The sequence below is a fragment of the Diceros bicornis genome, chromosome 3, assembly GCF_020826845.1.
Source record: "Diceros bicornis minor isolate mBicDic1 chromosome 3, mDicBic1.mat.cur, whole genome shotgun sequence".
NCBI classification, from domain to species: Eukaryota; Metazoa; Chordata; class Mammalia; order Perissodactyla; family Rhinocerotidae; genus Diceros; species Diceros bicornis.
In genome coordinates, this window is record NC_080742.1 from 15,083,310 (window position 1) to 15,111,090 (window position 27,781).

Consider the following 27,781-nt stretch of genomic DNA (forward strand, 5'->3'; position numbering starts at 1 on the left):
TGTTTTCTGCTAGTACATTGAGAGTTTGATTCACCACATTTTAACCTTTGTTCTCTCTGGCAACAGAAAGGAGATGCCAGCAAGAAGCTTAGAACCTAATGCCAAGTCCATTATCTTCTGAGGAAAAAGTTCTTTTCATATTTCCAGCCCATACATACCCAAGTGGAGGCAAACTGGAAGACCTGGGTGGCATCAGAGATATGGAATAAGTGGGTATAAGAATTACTGGACATCAAACTTCAGATAAAGAAGAGAGGAATTTCGCTGTCTGTAAAGACTACATCTAAGAATGGATAGGCTAAAAATATCTTAAATCTTAAATCTATTTAAAAATATCTTAAATCTTTGGAAAGAAAATCTCTGTTTGGTGGGGCAGGGAGTGGTTCAGTCAAAATGGGTCTTAGTTCTAGCTCTGGATGTACAGCCATGTAGCCATCAGCAAGCCGTTTAAGTTCTCTGAGCCTCACTTGACAGTAACAGTACATTTCTCAGCTTATGATTCTTCATAAGGTTTTCACCCTCTTTTAAACTGCTTTTATCACTTTTTTCCAGTGAAAACCTTACACAGAAGCACAATATGTGAAACAGATTTGGATGTGGTGGATGTAGAGTTGAAGTTTCCCTGTTCTTTCGCATTCACGTCTATTGTCCACCAGCACCACTGCCCCAAGCCCCCTGAGGCACCACTGGGGAAAGCCCATGCTCTTAGCAGTTTGGGAACTGAATAAAACTGAGCAGTCTCTCTCTCCCCTTAAAACCCATCTCAGCACAGCCAAAAGGAAACGCAGATGTGCCTCCAGAAAGCCTTGGAAAGCAATTTGACTGTACTGAAGGGGCTTCAGGAATAGAGGAGGGAGTTCCACAACACATCATGTGGCAAAACTTCCTAAAATTCCTCATCACAGCACATGCCTCTCTCATACCCCACCCCTCGTCCCCTCTTTAAAAACTCCAGAAACTTGTCCCCCCCAGAAGACTGACTTTTTACCCTCTGTATCTCCACCCATCTTCTCCTTGATATCTTTGGCCATTTCATTATTTTCATTACATTACTGTAAAACAGTCTTCAGAGTTCCTTCCAGTTTTCCTTCCCACCCAGTATCCCAACATCACCTCACAGGCCCAGGCACAGAACTGAGCAATTAATAGGTGGCTGGGGGAGATTGTAGATACTTAGATTTGATTTTTTTTCTTGCCTTATCTTAAGGATTCAATGTCACCTCCTTGACCTTACAGTCAAATCCGTCTACAGTCTGATCCACCATTTCTTTCTTCCTTTTGTTACTGTTGCCTGCCACATACCCCATGCTCCAGCCAAATTAGACATATTGTTTTTTCTCTAACTAGCTCCTGATTTTCCAACCTGCTGATACCTTTGCTCATCCTATACCCAGCCCAGGAGGGCTCTCCTCCCCATTCTGTCCTTCAGAATTCTACCCATCTTTCAAGGACAGCTCAGATCCCACCTTTTTCTTGAAGCATCCCACTTCGTGACAAAGAGTGGTCACTTCTGTTGTTGTAACCATCCTGTATAGTGCTTGTGTAACCAGAAGGCCCTCCAGGACAAGTTCAACTGACCCCATCCCTTATCAACAGATTGATTAAGAATTGTCTTTCAGAAAATTTGCAAAGCCACATGGCCAGAGCATGCACCAAAGAAGAAATCTTGACCTGAAATGACCATGGGACCAAAGGACAGGAACATGACCGGAACATAAAAGTCACATTCTTATCAGAAGCAAGAGGTCTGTCATTCAGGAAGATCTCGTATTAAAATTCCTTCCCCACCTTACCATAAATGTTTAGAACCTCATCATAAATGTTTAGAACCTTACCATAAATTCTTGAAACCCACCAATCAAAACCTATCCTGCCTGCATTTCCTCATGCCAGCCTGTTCTCCCTAACATCTTCAATTTCTGCCCAAATCCTGAATTGGAGAGATAGATCTGAGGACACATGCCCCCTGTCTCCCTGCAGATCGATCTCACAGAATAAAGCTGATCTCTTTTCCCAAAAGCTGATGCCACAATTAGTTGGTTTATTTATGCACGTCGGGTAGAAGAACCCCATTTTTGTGCGGTAACACTTGTACTTACCTTATGCCACATATTATTTTCTTTCCTGTTTTTAAGCTAATCTATGGTAGCTTCAGGAACTTTGAAAGCAAGAAGCTTATACTATTCTTCTTGATATTCCTTGCAAACTGTTAGTTAGCTCACTGTCTTGCATGTAGCCATGCCATTTTCAAGGGGATGAATGTACATACTAATTAGTAAAGCCTTCTACCAACATAATCACACTACCGAATCACTACTTTACAAGGTAAACTTAAAGACAAGAAATTTCTTACAAGTTTCCGAATGTATTTTCCATATCAAGTCCACCTAAATTCTCAGAGATTTAAATGCTTAATGTTAGAAATATCACACCAAGTTAGAACCACCATGCATCGATTCCAGTTTTATTTTTGCTAGCCAAGCCCCCAAAGGGATATGCAATGGGGAGGCAATGATTTTCAAATATTTTTTTAAAACAAAACGAGACAAAACCTTTTCTTTAAGTGAAATTGAAGGTGGAGCCCCAAGATATAAAATAAAAGCAGAACTATTCTAGGTGAACAGTGTTTAATACATCATGCATTCTCCTGGCTTCTTCCCCTACCCCGCTTCCTTTGGCATTGGTGAAATATGTCTGCAAAACCTTAGGGTTGCTGGGGACACAGTTTGAGAACCTCTGCTCTAGCAGTTCAGCATGTTAAATACCAATGAGTATTCATCATAAGTATCAGTCTTCCTGTGTAACTTCTATAACTACTCATGTTATTAGAGTCTCTCCACATTTTTAATCATTGGCTTGATCAGATAAAAACAACAATTTTGCTCCATATAGGATAGAAATTAAAGAATTGCCATCCCAACACCATTCATTTGTAAATGCTATTGACATTTTAAAAAATTATTTCATGTGACAAATGAAATTTAAAACTTTGGCATTTACACGAGAAATCTGTCAGCTTCCAAAGAACTTATAAAGTGCTTTGTACTTAAGCAGAATGTTTTCATCAGTGAATTCTGCCATGTAACCATGGAAGTAAAATAGTATTTGGAGAGCATAGAAACTTGTTTGCCTTTCTTGTCAGAGTTGTTATAAATTCTGACTTAGCTGCAGGAAGAAAATAATTTTTAACCACTAGGTTAAGTAGGAACATTAACATATTTGAAAATATATTAATTATTGAAATATCTCCTGTCAACAGAATTTTGTGTGATTGTCTTGATAAGATTCAAGAAGAGATGTTTCACCTTAAACTGAGATCTAATTAGAATCATTTTCCACTTTATAGGTTCACACAGAAAGATCGGGGGTGATACTGAGGTTTACTATGTGTTTACTTCATCATGGGATTACCATAGGTAATTTATCAGGGAAAATTAGCCCATTTCATGAGAAATACACCAAGAAAGTCAGTAAAGCCGAAAATGAATAATGGTCCATACATGATAAACATTTCGTAGATAACAGTGATTTGTTTATTTGTGTTTTCAGGGAAGATTTTAATGAGTGTAAAACATTACTCGTGTTGCAGCGTTAATCACAGCAAGCAGAGATAACAGTAGAAATGCTCCTAGGTAATGTCCAGCACAGGGTTGGCACTCGGCAAGTAACAGCTGCTTATCATTATTAATATTTAGAAGCAAGAATCTCTAAACAAAAATTAAAATAGATTACTTAGATTAGCTGAAAAAAGCTTTGAAACTAACGTTACTGAATGGGAAATAAATGTAAGCAAACAGTTTTGTGGACCCTTTTTGATAAACCTTCACAACATAAGCACAAATTATTTGCTTCTTGTAGATGAGAAAGCCCGTTTCCAGAGGTAGAAACTGAACAAGTTTTCAGATTCTATGTGATCCCAAATATGCTGAACTTTTGTATGAGGCCTTTTGTAATAGAGAAGCAATTCGTCTTAAACAGTATCATCCTTAATTACTCAGAGAAACTCTTGAATGCTAGAGAGTAAACTTAGATTTTGAGAGTTTAAAAAGTTATTATTTGGAAAAATCTTATTCAAAATATTTTGATAAGCATATAGCACCATGCTATACACAGAGTAGGCAAATGATAAATATTTATTGGATTAAAATAATAAATACAAATGCAATATCAGCTATTTTAAGGGGCCAGACAAAAAAGGCTGTTTATTTTTAAACATGATTTTTTTTTGGCTTTCAAAAGAAGAGTATATATTCTCAGAGGTATAGTGTAGATTTCCTTCTAAAAATGGCTGATAAAATAATACAGATCTTTTTGAGAGAACATCCAATATCTAGGAAGATGCTGATCACAAGTTAGCTAGATCATGGTTTTAATTTTGATTTAGGGACTTTAGGTGAGCAAAGGTACAGAGGCAGAACTGAATATGGGCATGGGGACAGTAGGCTGCTGAACTGACAGAGAAGATGTCAAGGAGTAGAAAGAGCAAAGGAGAAGGAGCCGTGCTATGGGGTTGTGGAGGAAAAGAGAGGCGGTTAAGTAGGAATAGTTCAAGGAGTAACAGCAGCATTAGTAGCAAAGAATTTGTTATAGGAGATTTAATGAAACTAAAGTTCTATTTATGGCAATCTATTTTATAAAACATCGCTTAAAATAAGATAGCTATGGGCCTGTGGTAATTTTTGTTGTGTTGACTTTTGACTACATGTAGGAGCTGCATATCTATTTTATTTCAATGGGCAGGCTTTTTTTTGTGTATTACAGCATATGTATTACAAATAGCATATATAAGCATGTATGTACATCATATATGTACATGTGTCGTGTGTGTGTGCACATATCCCACAAGGGAAACCAACTGGACCCAACGTTAAGTGAAAATTGCCAGTCAGATTCAAGTATAGCCATTCCAGCCATTTGAAAGCTATCAGAAATTTAAGATTTAGGTTACCTCTAACTTGGATAACTTTTGAAAAATATTTGTGAAAGAAACAAGTTTTAAGATCATTAATGTCTCTAGAATAAAGAGAAAAGGAGTAAAACTAGTCTCTGCTTAACTAAAGGTTTATTATCATAGCAAACTAGTACCCTAATGAATTAAAATGACCATACATGATTCTTTAAATTTGGGCAGTATGCTATTAACAAATGAGAATTTCTTTTGGTCTGTGGCCTAGTTTATATTTCTTTTGCTGTATGCGTATGTATGCACACATAAAACACACACATACACACACATGCACACGCACTGTATCCTGCATGACCACACTCCAACTTCACAGGTGGTGTCTCCCAGAAGATACAATATCTGAGGCTTCAGTAGGTCACTGCCTCCTCTTTTCCCTGTGAAGTGACTTCCTCTTGACTTGAGCAATGATTTGTAGAATAGCATTGTGGAGTACCATAATGGCTTTTAAGACATCTAGTAACTCTACAAAATAGTGTTGCTGGCAGAAGCAAGGAAAAGCCAGTCCAAATATAAAATAATCTAGAGAAAGTATCTGTTCCAGTGGGAATAAATTTCTGCCCTCTCTCCAAGGATGTAGTCCTGGGACCTTTCAAATGACATAGTTACAGGGTGGGTGGATGGGATGCAACTGTGCTGATTCCTCCTTATCTCCAGTTACTTCTGTGAAAGTCTTTCCTCCATGCACAGCACACTTATTTATGAGATTATCTCATCTAGTCCCATGGATTCATTACCATCTATATTCTAGCAACTCTCAAATGTTTTTCTAAACCCTAGATGTCTTTCCTGAATGTCACACTAAGATTCAAAGACATCCACTTGGATGTCTAATAGATATTTGAAATTAGAGTGTTCAAAACTGTTGATCCCCAGCCCTTACCCGACCCCACACACACTTTCTGGACAGGCTCTCCCTAACTGTGTGGGGACGCCACATTTAACGGCAGCTCCATCCTTCAAAGTTGCTCAGGCTAAAATCCTGTGGTTTTCTGTGACACCTCTAGTCTTTTCACTATCCACTCCTGATGTTTAATCAGCAAATTTTGTCAGCTCTATCTTAAAGATCTACTTTACTGCAACCATTATAGTACATGTTTTCATCATCTTTCTCCAAGATTATTGCACACACTGTCAAACTGGTGTTCATGTTTCAATGTTTGTCTCCCAGCAGTCTATCCTCCCCTCAACAAGAGTGATCCTTTTAAAACTGGATGAGATCATGTACCTCCTCTGATCAGAACCATTATGGCTGTTACATACTCAGAATAAAAGGCAAAATCCTTACCATGACTTACAGGTCTAGATGATCTGGCAGCCCCCACTCCTACCCCTTATTTAACCCCAATTCCCAAAGCTCCCTCTCATCTCATCCCCTAAACCCCCTCCACCCAGAATGTCTGATTTTCCTACACTGGCCTCCCTCCTGACCCTAAAACATGCCAGGCACCTTTGTACCTGATCATCCCTGTGCTTGGAACCAGCTTCTCCCAGATATCTGCCTGCCTTGTTCTCTCATATCTTTAGGTTTCTTTTCAAATGTCACCTTCTCAGAGAGGTCTCCCCAGACCACCTATATGGAATAGCACCCCCTCCTCTGATACTCCTTATCTCTCTTGCCCTTCTTAATTTTAATGGCATTTATCATACATTGTTTATTTATTCATCTCCTCTGATAAAATATAAACTCCCTGAGTGTAGAGTTTTGTCTCTTTTGGTCACTGATATATCTCTGGCCTCCTAGAAGCCTGCCTGGCACATGGAATACACTCAATACATACTTGTTGAATGACTTACAAGTAAATCCACTCCAACGTTTCTATCTCCATAAGTCTTTTAGTTCCAAGATATTTCTGGCTTCTCAACTGTAATTAGCATGAGCTGCTGTTGAATCTAGGTTTGTGTTCACTAATCAAGCAAACTATTAGAACCAAACACATCTGCTCAAGCTAGCCCATTGAATCTAGAATTCCTGTTAAATATGCCTATATCAATAAATTCAATCACATATAAAATTCTCTTTTTCCTTCCTTAGTCAAGCAACCTCAAAATCTGCCTCTACATATATTTCCCAGCTTTTTGTTGATATAAAGTAGCAAAGTCATGCAAAGGCTTCTCCTCCAATTTGACTTTGTAACTGACATTAGGGCATGCCCTGGTTACAGATCTGGAGATGCTGAGGAGTGGGATGAAGGAGCCTAACGGAGAATTAAGGTCACTCCCTCTAGAAAGAAAGCAGCGATGTCTTCTGACAAGAAGAGACACATCAAACATGCAGAGGGACCGCTTCAAGGAGCAGGGGAGGCTCAGTCACATTTGGGAATTCAGGGAAATCTGAGTTCTCCAAGTACTCCCAATTTCCCTTGTTTGTATTCTCACTTCCAGCTCTTTCCAATCAATAAAAAAAGAAACCTGGCAAGACTATAAGTCAGTGGATGTTGCAATTTGGCAATGCACAGAATGTAATTAGTTTGGATTCAGCCAACTCAGCTGGTTACCTCTGGGGAAAGGGATGAGATTGGAATTGAAGGTGGTTTACAAAGATGTTTTAGTCTAATCTGTAATTTTTTTTTATTAATTTTTATTTCTTTATTTTTTCCCCCAAAGCCCCAGTAGATAGTTGTATGTCATAGCTGCACATCCTTCCAGTTGCTGTATGTGGGACGCAGCCTCAGCATGGCCGGAGAAGCGGTGCTTTGGTGCGATCCTGGGATCCGAACCCGGGCCGCCAGCAGGGGAGTGCACGCACTTAACCGCTAAGCCACTGGGCCGGCCCCTGTAATTTTTTTTAATTAAAGCATTCATGAATATTTTATGATTAAAATTAATTTCAAAATTACAATATAGTATAAGAAGTATGAAAAATGCTTCTTTTTCTTTAGGAACACAGCCAGCTAGAACAATCGCTGTCCAGCTCGGTTCAGCCATACCTCTCTGCATGACATGTGCCCAGAGGCACGTTTCCAGAACCCCTTCTAAAAGCTTGCCACTGTTATGTACCCAATTCTACAGTATGTTTCAAGTTTCCTTTACATCCTAGCCAGACATTGATTTCAGAGTAGAACCTAGACAATTATTAAATAATGTAATATAAGGTATATATATCATAGTGTAGGACCAAAGAGGAGTGGTACCAAACCCCTCCTGGTGTCATCAGGGAAGACTGCGCAGAAGAGACAGCTATTTAGGATGATGATGATGATGATGATGATGATGATGATACTAACAATAATGCATATGTTTGTTTTAGGTGCTTTACATATGTTATCCTGTCAATAGCTCTGTCAGGCAAATTCTATTGTTATCCCTATGTTATAATTGAAGGAACCAAGGAACAGTGAGATTAAGTGACTTGCCCATGATTACACACCTTGTGAGAGGTGGAGCTGAAATTCAAACCAAGCAAATCTGGTTCCTGAGTCCCTGCTCTAATCATGGGTGATAAGCAGGGGTTGGGGATGGCATTCTATCTAGGCCAAGGGAACAGTATACACAAAGTGGTGAAAATATGAGAGAACATGGTTTGTTGGAGAACAACAAGGTACTCAGTATGGCAGGAGTGTGAGTGGTGGCAAAAAAGGAAGCTAAAGGGATAGGCAGAAACCAGTTCATGATGGGGCTTATTTGCTGGGTTTTATCGTTAAGGAAATGAGGAGTTGTGAAAGGTTTTAAGCAGGACAATAACATGATCAGAATTGTATTTTTGAATAATCTCTCTGACAGTGGTAAGGAGGATGGATTGGAATAGATTGAAACTGGAGGCACAGGCTACTTTTAGGAAGCATTTGTATTATCCTAAGGAAATGATGAGGACTGAACCAGAGCAGCAACATTAATGGTGGAAAAGGAGGAGATGGAGTTGAATGCTGCAAAATGAAACTGAAACTTTTGTATTTCAAACGTGTTCTAGAGGGAAATAAGATAATGGTGTCCCGTATTTGCCTCTGTCTTCCTGTTTAAGAAATAGTGTTCATTAAAGTCTTCAGAGTCGAAGATATTGTCTAGATTAGGTAAACATTATGTGACTTTTCATACAAGAGTAAATATATAAATATTATTTTATAAACAATAATATTTAATGTTTTCACATTGAAGAAGTAAATAAATGTGAAGATTAAATCTTTTATTTTACATGATTTTTAAAACACATGGTACATAAATCTATTTATACATAAGGGAAAATAAGAATTCTAACAAGATCTTATCATGATCATATTACCTATCACTTTTACCTTTAAAATTTTTCCTTCGGTAGCTATTCAAAAGTAAGGACCGGCAAATTTTGTTACTAGGATATATTTTATGCTTTGTATATTTAAGCTCTTTATTTATTGGACAAATGTGTCGTTAATTCATTTGGAGCACTACTGCTTATCTGAAAAATCTGATTTTTTTTTTTTTCTCAGCTATGAGAGAATCAGTTCCACTTGGAATTTCTAAGGACCTAATTTTAGTCAGTATTTTCAAAGAAGGATAAAGCTCAGAAATAGTCTTAATTAAAATAAGAAATATTAGCCATTAAAATGGAACCACTACAAGACTCTAAAATAATATATTTGTTGATAGTCAATCCACATTTACAAACATTAGCATATATTAGTGAATAGTGATGTTAAAGCAAAAGACTCAGGTATAATTTATTTCCATCAACATGTTAAAGATTATCAAAATCTAAAATATATTTTATAATAAGTGACATGAAATGATTCTAAAAAGGAATTTCTGTGTTACAGAATTTTTTATTAGAAAAGTGCCTTAAAAATATAATGGAAAATAAAATTTTATCCTTTGAAATAAGGTGAAAAGATAGAAGGACAAGCTTTTGAGTATTTTCATGGACTAATGAATTATTTGCCAAATTCTCCTGAAATGACACATGGTTCCCATTAAATCAGTGGACACTCTTTATATGACCTATTTTTCTTTAGAACTGTATTTTGTGATGAGTCCACTTATGATCACAGAAATTTACTTAAACTTTTACATATATTGATAATTTTGTATAGTAAATGAAAATGCCCTTATCTGAAATAAATACGTGTATATATCAAAATCTTCTTAGTCTTTTTTAAAAAAACAGAAAAGAGAGAAATAAAGAGTAAATCAGTTATGACATTTACGTTTGGTATCCTATTGAGTAGATATGCAGCCTTTGAAATCTACAATGATATTTTACATTTTGGTCATCACTTAATTCTATTTGCATTTCTCTTGCTTTAACATTTTAAAAGTATTCATAACAATTTTCCTCATGTTTACCTGAAAACTCTGTATGTTATATATTTTTAAAATAATATCTTGCTTCTTTTTGGTTAAAATTTTCTATAAGGGTAATATTTGAAAACTTAACTTGTTACCTAAAGCAACTATCCTCCTTAATCATTTTCAGACAATAATAAAGATGCATCTTTGTGAATATATTTTGAAAACTTGGTTACTGTATTAGAAACAAACACTAGAAATTAAAGATTGAATGCGTTTCTATGACTCACATACATTATGGTGTATTATTTCACATTTTATTCTAGCACATTTTTTAAACATGCAGTAGAATACTGTTGTTCTTTCAAAATGATCCCTTTTTACAATGATGAAATTTAACACATTATTTTTTATAATCTTTTTAATATGATACTTGAATTCCAGTATTAATTAATGAATTATAAAAGTCCCAGATACTTTTGTTTGGTTAAGAAAATAAACACCTATGTTTGAATCTTCTGATAGTAAAATAAGCAATATACCAGTTAGGGTTGAAATATATAATATTTGAACTACTGTTCTATATATTTTCAAAATTTATATATTTTTTAATAGATAGATAGATCTGTTGTCCTATAAAACTTAGCTTTCTATGAAGTGAATCACTTAATGATATTATTGCTTTGGATATAAAATTGGCCTTTAGAGTATTATAGCCTATAAATAAGTGCTTCATTCTCCATTGACACCTACCTCTCCAAGAGAAAGCCTACCAGTAGTCTAACGCAGTAGTGAGCAATCGTAAATCTTATTGTGCATATGGAGCAGAGGGAGATAATTTTTATGTTAAAGCAGTTTTCACCATCAAACATCTAAAGAGTTATGAACTGTGAATGAATTACCTTTAAACCATGGTCTTTAAGGTTAAATTAATTTTCTGAATGCTTTTAGGAGTGACATTATACTACTACATTTTAAAATATTTTAAGTGACAGATATTTTACATTTCATGACTAGTACATAAACAGGTTTAATTATATATATTTCCCTTTGCCTGGGACCTAAAATGCTGGGGGGTCTTCCTGACCCAAAATAAATGCCACAAATTGAGTAAGTTTATCTCAGAATGAGGATTAGGGTATTTAGAGACAATTAAATGTCCAAATAACTGTTTATAGCCTGAAAAGAGTGATATACCTTCAGATGTGTTTAAGTCACAACCAAAATACAGATTACTTAAGTAAAATCTAGCCTTCTGAATAAACAATTACTTTTTAATTATAGCAAGTAATACAAGTAACAGAAAAATTTTCAATTAGTAGAAATTAAGAGAATTATAACTCTAATGTGCAATTCTCAATTGCTTGCAAGTGTAATTTGGATAACAGTATGACAGCAACGAAAGACTCCTTAAAAATGTTTATTTTTCAGCTTTATTTCAAATGCTGTGTAGCATAAGAACCCACTGCTCAGAGGTAAGTTTTTAGCCGTGGAAAAGGAGTACGAAACATATTCCAAAGTGCTGAAGGAATTAATTGCCGTATTAGATATGAATTACCAGAGGAATGAGCATTAGTGATTTATGGCTTAAAATATTTGGGTCTAATCATCATTTTGGCCTCTTTGAAAGAGGACTTGTAGCCCCCAGGGTGTGCCTCACTAATACCAGGCCAGGTGCCCCAGAAAATCCCATTACGGACACCTCTGTATTTTTGGTGATAATATTTGCCGTTTAAGTTTGCAGAAAGACATGCATCAAACCACCAGCCTGAACTGTAGTAGAGCCCGCAGTTCCCAGAGGGATATCGATCATTGTCTCTGTCTGGGGTGGTGAAAAACTTCAGATCATGGTTGTAATGTTTACTGAAATGTAAAGCATCTCCAGCTGTGCCATTATAATTACCAAGGTGTAAACGGTATTTGAGAAACTCATTGGCCACATAAAACTGATCATACAAGGCATAGAGTTTGACACCATTAAAGTCTTCAAGATCTATTCTTAGAATCATTTCCTTACTCTTGGTCAGAAGATGAATTTTATCATTCCCCAGCCAAAATTCTCTTCTGAGGTTTCCAAAGCCCACTTTGTAGTCTTTCCATGTTCTGGTGAAGTTGGTGCTTCCATCGAGACGCGTCTGCAGCACTGTCCAGCCACCCCCCATGGTCTCCATGTCACAGAAAACTTCAAAGCTACTATTTTTGGGATCTGGTGTAACTCTGTAGGTCTCACTGCTTCTTCTGCCTATTGTGTAGTAGTCAGAGCAATCTTTATATATTAGATGTTGAACTGAAGGAGGAAGAAAAGAAAAGTGATGGATTTCATTAATAAAAACAATGCATCTGAAGAATTCTTTATATGTACAAAAGCAAAAATAATTCAATCAATGGTGATAATGAAACCTTGCTCTGCTAAACTTACTTGAACCTGTTTAGCAAATGCTTGTTAAGGCCTCAAAACAAGAACCCGATGTTATAAAGCAGACAAGTCTTTCCAACATTCTCTTGGTTAGTATTAATATTGACAACAAACAACAACAATAAATAAAGGTAATAGTTTTAGTTATTTAGTAATATTTAGTGAGGGCTACCGATATGTTCTAGACATTCTGCCAAAGACTTGATAATGTTTTCACACTTACTCTGCACATGAACCGTATGATGCAGATATTATTGCCAATCTGCTGGTGAGAATATTTAGGCTCAAAGAGGATCAGTGACTTGCTCAAGTTCACAAAAACATTAAGAGGCAGAGCCAGTATACAAACTTAGATCTGGCTGGCTGCAAAGCTTGTTCTTGTAACTCCTGCATTCCTTGGTCCTGAAAGTCAGTTGATTCCAGCTCTCCTAGAACTGCATTCCATGCATACAGAGGAAGCAGGGGCTTCTACTTCCTTTCACCTAAAGGGGCTGATAGCTTCTACCATCAGAAAGTTTTATAGGATACATTCCAAATGATGCATTAAAATTCTAATGTACAGCATTCATCATACATTCACATTTATTTTCCATGCTGACGACTAAATAAGCTCAAGTGAAAAAAAATTTTTTCAATAATGTACTGATATTCTTTTTCTAAATTTATTATCCAGGAAAGTAGTTAGCCAGTGTTTTACATGTTTGGTTTCTAGAAAGAAACAACAGGATGACGTTCAGGATAAATGTAATAATCAGTGAAGATGGTTCTGTAGGAATCAAATACAGATATTTACTCACAGATAATTTTTTTTTAAGTTTGTGCCAGATAAGGTAAGTTTAATATAAGCTACTCGGAGGCACAAAAAACCTGTTCACATGTATGTAGAACTCAAAACGTTCAGATACTTACCCAAAACTTTTAGTAGAAAAATAGACAATAGACTCTTGTTCTTGTCATTACAAGTTGCCATGCAGCATCAGATCTAATGTGTTCCCAGAGATGTCACCAAAGACATTAACCTCTGCCTCGCAATGTGCAGGGTACATTCAAATACAGGCTGCCAAGAGTACTAGCAACAGTGGTCCTTGAAACCCCCACCTACCTTCACTGGCAGATTCCCTGGGGATGGAGCATGTATGAGGTACTTGTTCCAAATGAAGGTGATCTCTGTCTGCCCCAGACACCTTATCCCTTCACCTTACACTCATGGTAAGTGGAGGTCCTAATGCAGAGATGGCTCTCCAAAGTGCAAGACCATCATCAGCAATGGTCCTAGGAACTCATGTGGAAAGTCAGGGTTCCGGGGAACCAGTGCCACAGCTAGTAGTTTGTGAGCAGAGTAGGTGGTTAGGTTTGTGGTCTTTAACATATATTTATTAAAGTTAATTCAAATAATCTGGATGGTAAGGATGGGTTCTATTTTTATATGCTTGAATTTTAGTTTAAGGCAAAAGAGAGAAAGAATTAAGAATGTATTCCTTCCCTTAGTAGCATGCCAAAACTCCCCTTAAAACGTTATTGTGCCACTAGTTCTCAAAGCAGAAAGTTTTGCACACACCTGAAGCCATATAGCTGTTTTTATTCCATTTATAAAATCTCCCGTTTTCACTAGATGTTTGGCCTTATGAACTGCATATTACTTGCTAAAATCTTTCAAAAATCTCTTGCTGCCACATGAGAAGGAGCAGTCAGCCGACCACAAGAAACCGATTTTCAACGAACAGAGCACAACCACAAACACTGCCTTATCTCTATTGTTTTCAAATACTTCAGTGAACAGATAAGTTAAATGTACTAAAACATTAAGAAATTCTCTCTCTACTTCTGTTGTGTGTAGCTCTGGCATCAGTAAATAAGATCTTTGAAATTGAAAGTGCTTTGTAATGGATACAGTACTAATCATGATTTTTGTAATTAGGTACTATATCATTTCCATGGGCACATTTGCAAAGATATTAGTTTCTCCTGTACTACCTTGATGAATAAAAGGCTTAACTTATTTACTCTGTCATTTATTTAACTTATTTCTCAGGTTAATGTTTATAGATATTGTCTACCTATATAACATTCACGAACAAATGATAAGAAAACATTATTGTACATACCTGGGCGTGATTGTATTTGTTCTTGATTGGGACACTTAGATGAACATTTGCCATCCAAACTATTGACGGCAAATGTTAGATTTTCCACTTTTCTATCAACATAATTTTCTATGTTGTTCATATTTACAAGATTCAGCTTCTCCAGGCGACCCTGAAGCACGTCGATCTCCTCCTTTGCATGCTTTAGGTCAGAGGACAGCTTGTTGACCTCGCTCTCTAATTCTCTCACTCTGTTGTCCCCAGCCTCTCCCTGGGCTCCTGTGCTGGGTAAGAGCAGTCCATTCCTGCCTGGGTCTCGGTTGTCGTCAGCCTGTAGTTTGCAATCTTGGCAAGATTTCTGCAGGCTACTTATGATTTCCTTGAGGTTCTGGACTTCTTTGAAAACCTCCTCGATCCTGCCAAACTGCTTCGGGAGCTGAATCGTCAGCGGGGGCAGGTTCACCTGGTAGGGACATTCGCCTCTCTCCTCGCATTTCCCTCTGCTTTCTAGTCTCACTGGGCAGGCGTCCTTGGCTGTTTCATCTTTAATTTCCTCTGTTTCACTGTTTGCTACAACCAAAACACCATAAGCAGCGAGGACAGCTGAGCTCAGCCAGCACCACTTTGCCAGCTTCATCTTTGCGGTGGTGTTCTCACCCCAGCAGGGAAGTGTGCCGGGCTGGAGCTGTTTTAGTAGTGGCAGCTGCCTGCCTGAGTCAGGCGTTCTGTGTTCTCAGAAAAGGGCGGGAGCACTTGCATCATAAATTTCAGAAACACAGAGGAAGAGGAGATGGTCCTTGTTAAACCCAGTTTGCCAAAAACTGTTATTTATTCTCAATCAGAATAAGATGCATCGGAATTGCTATAGTTGGTCGGATGCACATATTCAACAATTTCACTTCCATCATTTATTTTATAAAGCACAGGAAAATCTTGGATTTCAAAATAATTATGCTTGAAGGAAATCATTTGATTGTAGTTAACTCCACTGGAAAAATTAGTTTCTAAAAATAAAAATTAATGTGCTAGGTATCCAGACTGTCTAAAGAACAGAAATCTTACAAAAATGGAAATGGTCCTTTTTCCTTCTCGGCATGGGGCTTTGAGGATCCTGTAGTTTCTTCATGTTGGACTTTCAGGTGAAATCTTAAGCACTTAATACAATTTTAAATATAACGAAGTGGAGCTTTCTGACTCGTGCAATGGACTTTTGTTTCATCTATTTGCAAAAGGGAAGAAAACTGGTAGAGAAAGAAGAGCTGCTTTCTATACTTTTGACCACAGTATAGTGTCGGAGAAATGTCTTAAATGACTAAAATGCATTAAAAATACATCATTGTCTTTCATCAAAACCAGCATCAAAACTCTTCCTTTTCCCTTCACCATTTTTGTGATTGGATTGTCATCTTCCACAGATGCCCAGGTGTGAATCTTTGAACTATTCCTGGCTCTGTTCTTTTTTTTAAATTTAAAATGTCATTTTAATGTAAAATGCATCAATGCACATTCATTTGCCAATATTTTACTGTAGGGAGGATGAGGAGGCAAGGCAATGCCCATTTCTTTGATCAGGAAAGTTAGAATTCTGCATTATCTTTCTTCCATAAGCCATACTCTGAAGTGCATTATTGACAATCGCCAGTTTTAGTTCCTTAGAAGTGGAATGGGTCCTTAAAGACCCTTGCTAAGCAATCTATGTGAAGATCTGTCTAGGTTTTTATACTCATATGCTGTGTAATGACGTTTCAATCAACGACAGTCACATTTATGACTGTGGTGCCGTAAGATTAGTACCATATAGTCTAGGTATGTAGTAGGCTATACCTTCTAGGTTTATGTAGGTACACTCTGTGATGTTCGCACAATGAAATTGCCTGAATGCAATGAAACGCATCACAACGATGCGTTTCTCAGAATGTATCCCTGTTATTAAGCAATGCATGACTGTTTTCCTCGTCTCCCCAATCTTTTCTTTTAATTAATTTTTTATTGAGGTAACATTGGTTTATAACATGTAAATTTCAGGTGTACATCATTATAGGTTGATTTCTGTGTAGATTACATTGTGTTTACCACTAAAAGTCTAATTGCCATCCATCACTGTACACATGTGTCCTTTTACTCCTTCTGCCCTCTCCCTCTCCCCACTTCCCCTCTGGTAACCAGCTATTTAATCTCTGTATCTATGTGTTTGTTGTTGTTGTTGTTGTTATTTATCTTCCACATATGAGTGAAATCACTCTCCATCTGACATTTCACTTTGCATAATACCTTCAAGGTCCATCCATCTTGTCACAAATGGCAAGATTTCATCTTTTTTATGGCTGAGTAGTATTCCATTGTGTGTATATACCACATCTTCTTTATCCATTCATCCTCTAATGGGCACTTAGGTTGTTTCCAAGTCTTGGCTATTGTGAATAATGCTGCAATGAACATAGAGGTGCATATATCTTTTTGACTTAGTATTTTCACATTCTTTGGATAAATACCTAGAAGTAGAATAGCTAGATCATATGGTAGTTCTATTCTTAATTTTTTGAAGACTCTCCATACTGTTTTCCATAGTGGCTGCCCCAGTTTACATTCTCCCCAGCAGTGTATGAGGGTTCCCTTTTCTCCACATCCTCTCCAACACTTGTTATTTCTTGTCTTTTTAATAATGGCCATTCTGACAGGCATGAGGTGATATCTCATTGTAGTTTTGATTTGCGTTTCCCTGATAATTAGTGATGTTGAACATCCTTTCATGTTCCTCTTGGCCATCTGTATATCTTCTCTGGAAAAATGTCTATTCAGATCCTTTGCCCATTTTTTAATTGGGTTGTTTGTTTTTTTGTTATTGAGTTGTATGAATTCTTTATGTATTTTGGAGATTAACCCCTTATCAGATATATGATTTGCAGATATGTTCCTGGCTCTGTTTTGATTCTTCTCCTGTCTCCAGCGTCTTTGGCTTCCCTTCCCCTGGCAGCCCTGATAGTCCCGCCTCTGTGCTTTCTACCTCCATAGGGGTCCCTCCACCTGGGTGGTCTCAGTGCCAGTTGGTATGTCACAACCTTGCCCAAAACATGTCAGCACTCATGACTTGTCACACTTTTCTTGGTTTCAAACGATTTTCACGGTTTTCAAACTTTTCTCCTAGAGGCCGAGGGCCAGAAAGGGGAACATCTTCAGTTGGAGAAACCACCTCCTTTTAATTTATTTTGCATATTGACATTTCATATAAGATTCCTTATTTTAAAAAGGATTTTATTGCTTTAGAAATAATTTCAAAATGACTGACATGGATAAATCTCCAACTTCTTTATTGTGTTACTTAAGGGACTCTGTAAGCTATCTCGTTATTTCTTTCTTTAACCTGATTTCCCATGACTTTTCAGTATACCCCCCTCATTCCAGCCAAACTACCCTATTCATGTTCTCTAAGTGTGTCAGGCCCACTTTACACTTCCACAACTGTGTTTACTAAATACTTAGGAGACATGGATTCCACCCCCGGACCTACCTCTTATTGGATATATAGATCATTAATTTTACTAAGCTTTGGTTCTTGTAAATGTGAGAGAGGAATTTGGCTATTCTTCCCTTATACAAGAATGATAGTTATAAAAACTGTGAGTGGAGTGCTTAAGGGAAAAAATGCAGTGTATAAATGTAACATTCTTTCCAAACAAGTTTGTCAAACGTGTTCTAAACACCTTATGTCTCATTTTCCTCCATCTTCTTCTAGCTTTTTAAAAAATTACTTGTTTTTCTCTTCATTCTATTCAATATATTCAAACCAATTTTAGGTAAAAGTTTTTAACCTTCTGACTAAAAATATCTATTTAATTTTATAATTTCATTTCTTGTTCCTCACCCACTTTCAAGCTGTGCACCCACATGTTGTGAGGAGGGAGATAAATAAATGATTAGATAATTTTAAAAAGAAAGAGAATGATGATAATATAGATAATATATAAAAATGTTTTATAAAGTGGAAATATATAAAAAAGAAAGAAACATTTTTAAAGAAAGAGAATATAGGTAATATATAAAAATATTTTATAAAATAGAAATACATAGGAATAAGGTTTAGTTTAGGGTACCTTATTAAATGCCCTTGACTAGGGTATGAATCCATATATCTAGCAGTCAAATATTTATGAAGGCTCTTCTGTACACTCAGCACTATGCTAGAGCATGTAGAAGATGCCTGCCATGGCCTCTTCCGATCATTCATTCATTCATTCATCCATCCATCATATATTAACTGAGCACCCTCTACATGTAACACACTCTGCAGGCCCTTAGGTTACACTAGTGCACAAATCAAACAAAAACGCCTTTTGCCTTCTTAGGAAGGGCTATTGAGGACCTTGTATTTTCTTCATGTTGGACTTTCAAGTAAATCATAAGCACTTTTAAAAGTTTCTAAATCTAACAAAAGTGTAGCATTCTGACTCTTGCAGTGGGCTTTTGTTTCATCTGCTCGAATCAGGGATTTGCTTTCCAAGCACTGCTGCTGATTCTTGAGCCCTACACACCCTGCTTAGACAATGGCCAAAGGCGTAGTTCCACCTAAAAAGATTGGATGTGCTGTGGGAACTGGCTCCTGTCCCTTCAGAACCCATAAAAAATTCCCCAAATAAAGGCAGAGAACTGCTTTATTAATCAATTGTCATTCACACTGATAGGTGGTCCTCTGGGTTCTCAATTTAAAAAATCATTGGTCGCTTACTATAGGCAAACACTAAGTGACGACTACACGAAAGAAGCTCAGCCTGCCTAATGAGTTTATATCTCGTAAGGCCAGAAAGTGCTGAGCTACAATTATGTGAGAACCTTTCACAAATACTATCTTGTTATATCCTCCCATCTCTGCAGTTACGACCTACAGTTCAGATGAGCAAAGGAAGGGCTCAAAGCAATAAATGACTTGTCTATGGTTTTACAGTTTTTAAGAGACAGAATTGGGATTTGAACCTGGATCTGACTCCAAAGTTCATGTCTTTTCTCCTATGCCACACTGCCACGTAGGGGGATGATAATCCTAGGAAGGTATATTGGTACCATGTTGTGGAGAGCCAGGTGCTTCATCACTGCTTAGATCAGTGGGGAGCCACCAAAGGCTTATGAGTAAGGGAATAATAATATAATCAGTTAAGCATTTCAGAGAAATTAATCTATTAATGAAGTACTAGATGCACTGGAAAGGAAAAGATTAGGCAAGGAGAGCAGTTTAGAGGCCATTTAAATAGCCCAATCCATCGTTTCCCAAAGTGTGTTTTCTGGAACATGAGTGACTAGATGTTGATAAATTTTATATGAAAATAGAGTTCCAGGACAAGTGGCTTTGAAAAATATCAGTCATATGATGGGGCTGACCCGGTGGTGTAGTGGTTAAGTTCGGCACGCTCCATTTCAGTGGCTCAGGTTCATGGGTTCAGTTCCTGGGCGTGGACCTACACATCCCTTATCAAACCATGCTGTGGAAGTGACCCACATACAAAATAGAGGAAGATTGGCAGGGATGTTAGCTCAGGGCCGATCTTCCTGGAGCAAAAAGAGGAGAGTTGGCAACAGATGTTAGCTCAGGGCCAATCTTCACCAAAAATATCAGTCATATGTTAGTGTGTGTTATGGCTGGCCAAGAGGAAAGTATGTTTGCTGCATTTTTCAAATGTTAGTTAACAATAGGAACCTTTTTTTTTTTCCAGGATCATTTTTAGGAATGAATCTTCTGCTGGAAACCAATAGGAAATGGTGTTCTAGGTGAGAGGTGTTAGTGTGGTGGCAGGCACTAGGTAAGAGTTGAACCAGTGTGGTGGCAGGAGGGGTGGTACAGGGGTCACAGACATTACTACCAAGAAGTGATAGAAGCCATAAGATCTGATAAATTGTGAGAAATGGAGGCAGAGGGAGAACTATGAAATATGACTCTGGTTGATGTTAAGGGATGTCATGGCAGTGAACGTAAAGAGGGAGCAGTAGGTTGGGGAGAGTGTAGAAGTATTATTTCTGTTTTGAATACATTGACAAGCCATTAAATAGAACTATCTAGCAAACAGTTGGACAGTATGAAAATCAGCGCAGAATAGATATGGATATCAATTTGAAACCATAGGAACTAAAAGGATGGTCAAACAAATAGGACGAGAATCAGAAGAGTGCAGTGTCATGAAGACCAGGAGAGAGAGTTTCAAAGAGGCAGCCATCAGATAACTAAAAATTTGAAGAGCTGACTTCTTGTCTTCAACTCCTATGGAATTTCCACTCTCTGACCTTGACCTTTTGGCTCCTCCCTGTTGCTGGAAAGCCTTTCCGGATTTTCTCATGCCCAGCCTGCCCTGACTCCTAGTATCATCCACTGCTTCCTCATGGCAGTGTCAGAATCTTCCCTTCTACCCCAAATCTGCCCTCAACCCAGAACTGACACGTTATGCCCCCTTACAGATTTGTTTTTCAGATCTAAACAAATTATTTAACACCAATATATGGTGGGATTTTAAGTAGCAAGATTTGTTTCTATAAGCCACATATGAAAATTACTTTCATCAGTCTATAGTCACAACATATTCAGACGTCTTTATTTTTTTTTTTATACAAAGTATATTCAGAGGAGGATCTGCATTTACTGTATTTGGATCAGATTCCAAAAGTAAATTTTCATTTCCTCTAATATAGTATTTTTTTTAGGAAACACTCTATGTCTCTCTTTGTACCAAAGAAAGTAAGTAAATTTAATGACAATCATTATTTATAGTATTGAGATCCTTTCTTTGATATTACTTGTATAAATGTAACATATTTGTAGTTTCTGATTTCTAAAGTTCAAGAGCCTTTGATTATTCTTTAGGGAATGTGTGCTTTTGTGATAAAAAAAAATCTAAAACATTCACTTTTTAAACTATTTGATTTGAAATGTCAACAGTAAATAATGTTTATTTTAATATTCCTTAGAGGTCTTGGTCCTTGTTCATTATGACTTTCATGGAAAGAGCTTTAAGCAAAATCCTAATTTCAGCAACTCATAGAGAGATCAACAATTGCCTGATTTTGGTTAGAACTAGAATGATAGTTGGTAGGTGCTTTGGTATGGCTTGCAAGTCCCTCAGTCTAGCAGATGAAGAGATTCAGACTAGAAATCCCTCCAGTATGGGCCTACCATGAAAGATCCATTATGTGAATCCTTAAGGGTTCTGGTTCAGCAGAAGCATAGGGCAGAAACATCCAAATGTCCACTCTTTACAAGACTACAGAATGTATAGTCATCTGATGTTCTAACTGCCTAGGTCTTCAGTGGAGTGTCCAGGAGCTTCCTGGGTTAGAATTTTATGAAACTGGAATATTCCATGAGAGTCTTGGAATGTCCATCAGTCAATATCTATCAACAAAATCTCTTTTTACTATATACCCCGCACCAAGCCAGGGATCATGGAGGATCCAAGAGATCATGGGGCATGGATCACATCTGATTTTGCTGTCATCTCTCTAATTTTCAGAGACTTAGAAAAATTCATATAACCAATGTTGAGGAAACAAAATGTATTTATTTTTATTTCTTCATTGGAGATTGATCCTAAGTTTTCTTTTATATTCCTGAAACAGAACAAACAATAAAATCATAGTAAAGAAATCGTGAAAATCAAATTGTGGCTTTCTGCGTCTTATCTTTGTTTCTCATTATTTGTGGTAGTTATGTTCTGTGAAGTCATCAAATATTGAATTGGCAAATACTGAACCCTTGCTCCTAAGGGACTTACCAACTTAGGTTTCTGTGCTCTGTCATAATATTCTTGTCAGTTGATCAATACATAACCTTGTTTTAGATGTGTTTCTGTTTAAAGACGTCTTATTTAATATGTATTGTTGATTCATTAACATGGAACTCATGACCAACAGAACTATAATGCATGCCCAAAGGAAGCTTATCTAACACATGTAACTTCTCCATGAGGCACAACACAGCCTTCTTGTACTTAAGAACACTAGATAATACTTCAGCACTAAGCTAACAGGCCATTTTAAATAGTGAAATCACCAACAAAAAGCACAAAAATGTGAAAAACGTGGCACTTAAACCACAAAAAGGACACTTGTTTACAGTTTGAGAGCTGAAACAAAACAGCAAAATGTTGCCTTCCTTTGAGCTCAGCTGGGAATGTGAGTGTTGGGCAACTCAAATTTTTTGCCACCCTGCACATGTCTGCAAATGATCCCAAAAGCTCACAAGTATTATCTTGGGGTTACAAACAAATTTTAACAAGAAGGCGAATTTGCAGTTACATTCATGAAGAATGAGGATTGACTGTATATTGTTACAAAATCTATAGCTTTAAATTCTTGGAAATATCTATACATTCATTCTAAACTGAGATGGTTAATCTGGTTCTACCTGTTTTATCGCTTGCATTCCTTGGGGTATTGTTTGTTTTGTCTGTCTTTATTTGGCATTTTAAAATAATATATAAATATGAATTTATATAATATATAACATATTACATGTATATACATTATATGTCATATAATGTTATACTAGATATGTCATGTTATGTAATCTATGTAAATATAAATTGAATTATAAAATTTAGCTTAAGAATTTATTTTAATATTTCAGTGGATTTATAAGCATAGTATGCATCTTAAAACAATTAAATTATTATGGAAAATTAAAAATATTGAACTAAATCATACTAATGGAATAATTTCATGCCGAATGCATGTCTTTTAAATGCCTGTCCTTGCTGGCTTTGAAACTCATTTTTAAAAACTCAAGTTTGTCTTATGAAATATGTATATCAGCCTGTGAACTCTCAATAACGGTTAATTTAAAGGTGATTTCCACTGCGCTGGTAACTAAACAAAATATATGAAATGGAGCAAATGTAGTTTTAATAGTAAACATTGAAACACACTGACACCTTGTCATCCAAGTTCTTCTAAGGAAATCTTTTTAAACATGATTTAAGGCATAGCATTATCTTAGTTTATTTCTTTTTCTGCTTCTAGTTTGATAATATCTATGATTGTAGTCATTTCCTGTTCTTTTCAGTGAAAACTTTTTATGATAGAAGAAACCACTTCATGATCATTATCAACAGATGTAAAATTGCTTCATCCTTATGTTGTTTATTTTAAAGTCTCCACCATTATTTATCAGTGCTTTCCTCTGCTTGTGTATTTAACACAAAATTATTTTGATCATGTTGACATGTGCAAATGATATGGCATGTGTCTTGACAATTGATACAAAGTCCAGCTGCAGCAATTGTTGTTGCACAAAAAGATGACAAAATAGACACACAAGTTGTATTAGTTACATATAAATTTAAAATCTCCAATCATTACCGTGATCCTCTCAAAAATAGCATGACATAGTAGATTGAAAAGAGCTGTAGGACGGTAGTCATGGAACCCGCATTCTTAGTGAGGAACCGTCCACTTTCTTGCCACTTAACTAGGCCTTAGTTTCCGCATCTGTAATATGAGAAGGTCAGATTAGAAATCTCTACGGTCCTTTTCAGGTGTAATAGTTTATGACTCTAAATGTTGTTAATTAGCAGCCATATAATAGCAAAGCAGATCATCAAAATGTAAACATAAGTACTGACTGTCCTTTAATTAAATCATTAATTCCAATGGAAAAATGTAAACATTTACTTTGTTTTAGCTATTCATCCATTCAATGAATACTCATTTTGCATTTGTTGAAACACGATCTGTACGGACACCAACAATGACGAGGGTGAAAAAACAGACACATTCCTCACTTCGTGGAGCTTGACGTTGCAGAGCAATGAGTTTGAAGCCCAGAGCCAGCCGTGGGCAGAGGCAATGTGCTTTCCTTCAAGTGGGGTTTAGTAAGCACTCCAAGGCCTTTTCTGAACCCCTCACTTCCCTCCCACTATGCCATGGCATTGGCCTCTCCTTTTGCTATGGCCACTTTTAGAGTCATTTTTTCCAAATTAGACCACAAAGGTTGTACGGTGTCTGTAAATAACCACAGCTACGTTGGATATATGCTGCCTGGGCAGAGAAGAGAGCTTCCTGTTTCTGTCCTGTATTAGGCTTGTTTCTTTGCCTGTTAACCTCTCTAACTACCACCACTCCAAAATCTCGTATTTACAAAGCAGAAAAAGGAAGTATTTAGAACAAAAGAGATTTTTTAAAGAAAACTTTACTCCATATAAATGGCACGTATAGCTTCCCCAGGTCTTAAATCTATTTAATGAGTGTAGGGTTTATTCAATAAAATAGATTCTGCAGAGTGCACAGAATAAAGATATAGCTGTAGCACTGAAAATATAAAAACATAGGAGGTAAATATATTAAATTTCTTTGCTTTTTACATTTGCTATTTTTCCTATTTTTTTCTTCCTTTTTATAAGTTTGCTTCTGCAGTATGAAGCAGTGAGGATGAGGAGGGAGAAGAAGAAGTTGCTTTTTAGTTGCACACGGATTTGGAGATTTTACTTTTCTCCTTTCTAAGGCAAGCCCCAGAAGAGGAGCCTGGGCTGACTTGAAGAATCTAGGCCGAGTTTAACTTGCTCTTCCTCCCTGCTCCACAAATAGCTAACATCTGATGCTTATTATGTGGCCCATCTTGTCTAACTTTTCCCTCTAATTCCCACCCAAACATAGAAGACAGAAATATAGTGTAGAGGAATGAAGTGGAGCCCAGAGAGATGAAGGTGGTGGGATAAAGATGACAGACAAAGAAACAAAGAGAGAGAAAGACTCGAGGAAAAAGGAGGGAGAGAAATTGAATCATGGGAGGAGCTGTACTACAATCTTTTGTTTAATGAAGATGTTAAGTCCATATGTAAAGCTAATTTTATAGGATTTTATTTTTCCCCAGAATGGATATTGAGAAAACAACGTTAGAGGACGTGATTGGAAACAGAGCATTAAGACATCAAAGATACATGCCTTCTTCATCTTTTTGATAGTGGACAATCATGTTAATAGTTGCTTCAGGTTATATTATTGTATTGCTCATCAACAAAGTTAAATAAACTTTTAGAGCATACAAGTTCCAAACAGCTTAACTTTACAAACAGTGTGAATTTTTAGCCAACATATCCAATTTCCAAATGTGTAAAGGAGTTTTGCTGTGGAACTATTTGCTTTCATAACAATTTGGTTCATCGTAATTTCTTGAGTTTTTCATATTTTAAAACACCAGTACTATAGCAAATAGCAAAATAACATTGTCAGGTAGAAGCTGAATATACTAGATATATATTCCAATAATTAATATAAAATATTTAGAATAGCATTTAGAGTTTATTAAAGGAATTTGAGTATTAAACAGCTATTTCAAGCTTTTCACAGTGCCATAAAACCTTGGGAAATGATGTTACATGTTATCAAGACCAGCCCTTTCATACAGATGTGTAAACAGGTCTAGGAAAAACTAAATGACCTGTCCAAGCCTCACCAAGGCTGCTGAGATCTCCCAGTTTCCAGACCATCTATTCTAGATTGATCTCTATAGTGCCCTTAATTTGTAGCTAGACTATAGAAAAATGCTACAAAAATATAGTTTACTCATATTGACACTTTCCTAGTACAATACTTCTGGGATTTTAGAAAGAAATACAGTTTCTTCATGTCTTTCAAAATAATTGGGAGTTCCCAAGTGTGCTATCCACATCACATGCCTTGCTGTGCATGAAAATGATACAGACAATTTCTCCAGTATATATTAATGTCTCTGTAAATTTTTTCCCATTTGTCTTTCTATTTATGCTTGTGTGTGTTGTCTGATTTAAAGTGTAAATTCTTAGAATAATTATTTTTTTTTAAATGTCTTGTGCCCCACCCTGCCCAGAGCTGCATTCTAGAAGTCATGTGACAACTTTTTAAAAAAATCTCTTTTCTAAAAAAATATTTTCTTTTTTGTTTAAAAGTAGCTTGAGGCTGGCCCAGTGGTGTAGTGGTTAAGTTCGTGTGCTCCGCTTCTGTGGCTCAGGGTTCGAAGGTTCATATCCCGGGTGTGGACCTACGCACTGCTCATCAAGCCATGCTGTGGCAGCGTCCAATATACAAAATAGAGGAAGATGGGCATAGATTTTAGCTCAGGGACAATCTTCCTGAAGCAAAAAGAGGAAGATTGGCAACAGATGTTAGCTTAGGGCCAATTTTCCTCACCGCCCCCCCCCCGAAAAAAAAAGTAATGTTGGCTATACGGATGATTAAGTATATAATAATAGTGATTGTTATTATATATAATTATAATATATATAGAAACAATATTATATTATTGGACTAAGTTGATAGCCTTTTAGCCTTTAAAGTATTTTAGGTCAATACTTGGATATTTAAATTCTGATACTTTTGGTTATTGAGAAATGTACAACCTTTTAATGAAAAATGTCAAACCTATACAAAAGTAAAGAAAATGATATATTGAACCCAAAGTACCCATAACCTAGCTTCAGCAATGATCAATTTATGGCCAATCTTGAGTCATCCCCCCTCATTTCCTATATCACCAAACTCCAGGTTATTGTGAAGCAAATCCCTAATATCGAATCATTTTGTTTATAAATATTTCACTATGTATCTCTAAAAGACAAGAACTCCCTTAAAATGTAGCCACATTGCCATTATCATACTCCCCCAACTAACAAAAATTCCTTAATATCATCAGATATCCAGTCAGTGTCATACTTCCCTAATTGTCCTATACAATTTTTTTATTATTATGCAGTTATGCACCAACTTGATACATAATTATGTTTGATTGATTTATTTTGTCTTCAATTTTTAGGAATTGCTTTAAAATTTAATTTAATTTTATAATTAAGGTACTATACTGTTCTAGATCATATCTACAAACCAAAGTATATTCAGAGTTCTGGCTTTTATCTCTAGCCCCTCCACCCTGTTCTCTCCCTCTTCTTTTAGTGTAATTCTATTTTAAGTTTTAGCCTTCCTTTATATTTATATATGTCTTTCTTTATTCATGGTTTATCTTCTGGAAGGTTTGCACTTTCATTATAATGGTTACCTTTATATTCATACCATTATATAATACCCTTTACCTTTTCTTTTGCTGAGGAAGATTCTCCCTGAGCTTACATCTGTGCCAGTCTTCCTCTATTTTGTGTATAGGTCGCCACCACA

At 36.5% G+C, this 27,781-nt stretch overlaps 2 protein-coding genes across 2 annotated transcripts in view; one reads left to right on the forward strand and one right to left on the reverse strand.

The window, feature by feature from the left end:
• CCDC146 (coiled-coil domain containing 146) overlaps positions 1-27,781 on the forward strand; it is a 109,132-nt gene that overhangs the window by 16,501 nt on the left and 64,850 nt on the right. The gene's annotated exons all lie outside the window — the stretch shown is intronic.
• FGL2 (fibrinogen like 2) lies at positions 11,587-15,332 on the reverse strand. Its single transcript, XM_058523934.1, has 2 exons — positions 14,687-15,332; positions 11,587-12,452 (listed from the first exon to the last, which is right to left on the reverse strand). The coding sequence occupies exons 1-2, from the start codon at positions 15,300-15,302 to the stop codon at positions 11,746-11,748; spliced, it is 1,323 nt and encodes a 440-aa protein (XP_058379917.1). The 5' UTR covers positions 15,303-15,332; the 3' UTR covers positions 11,587-11,745.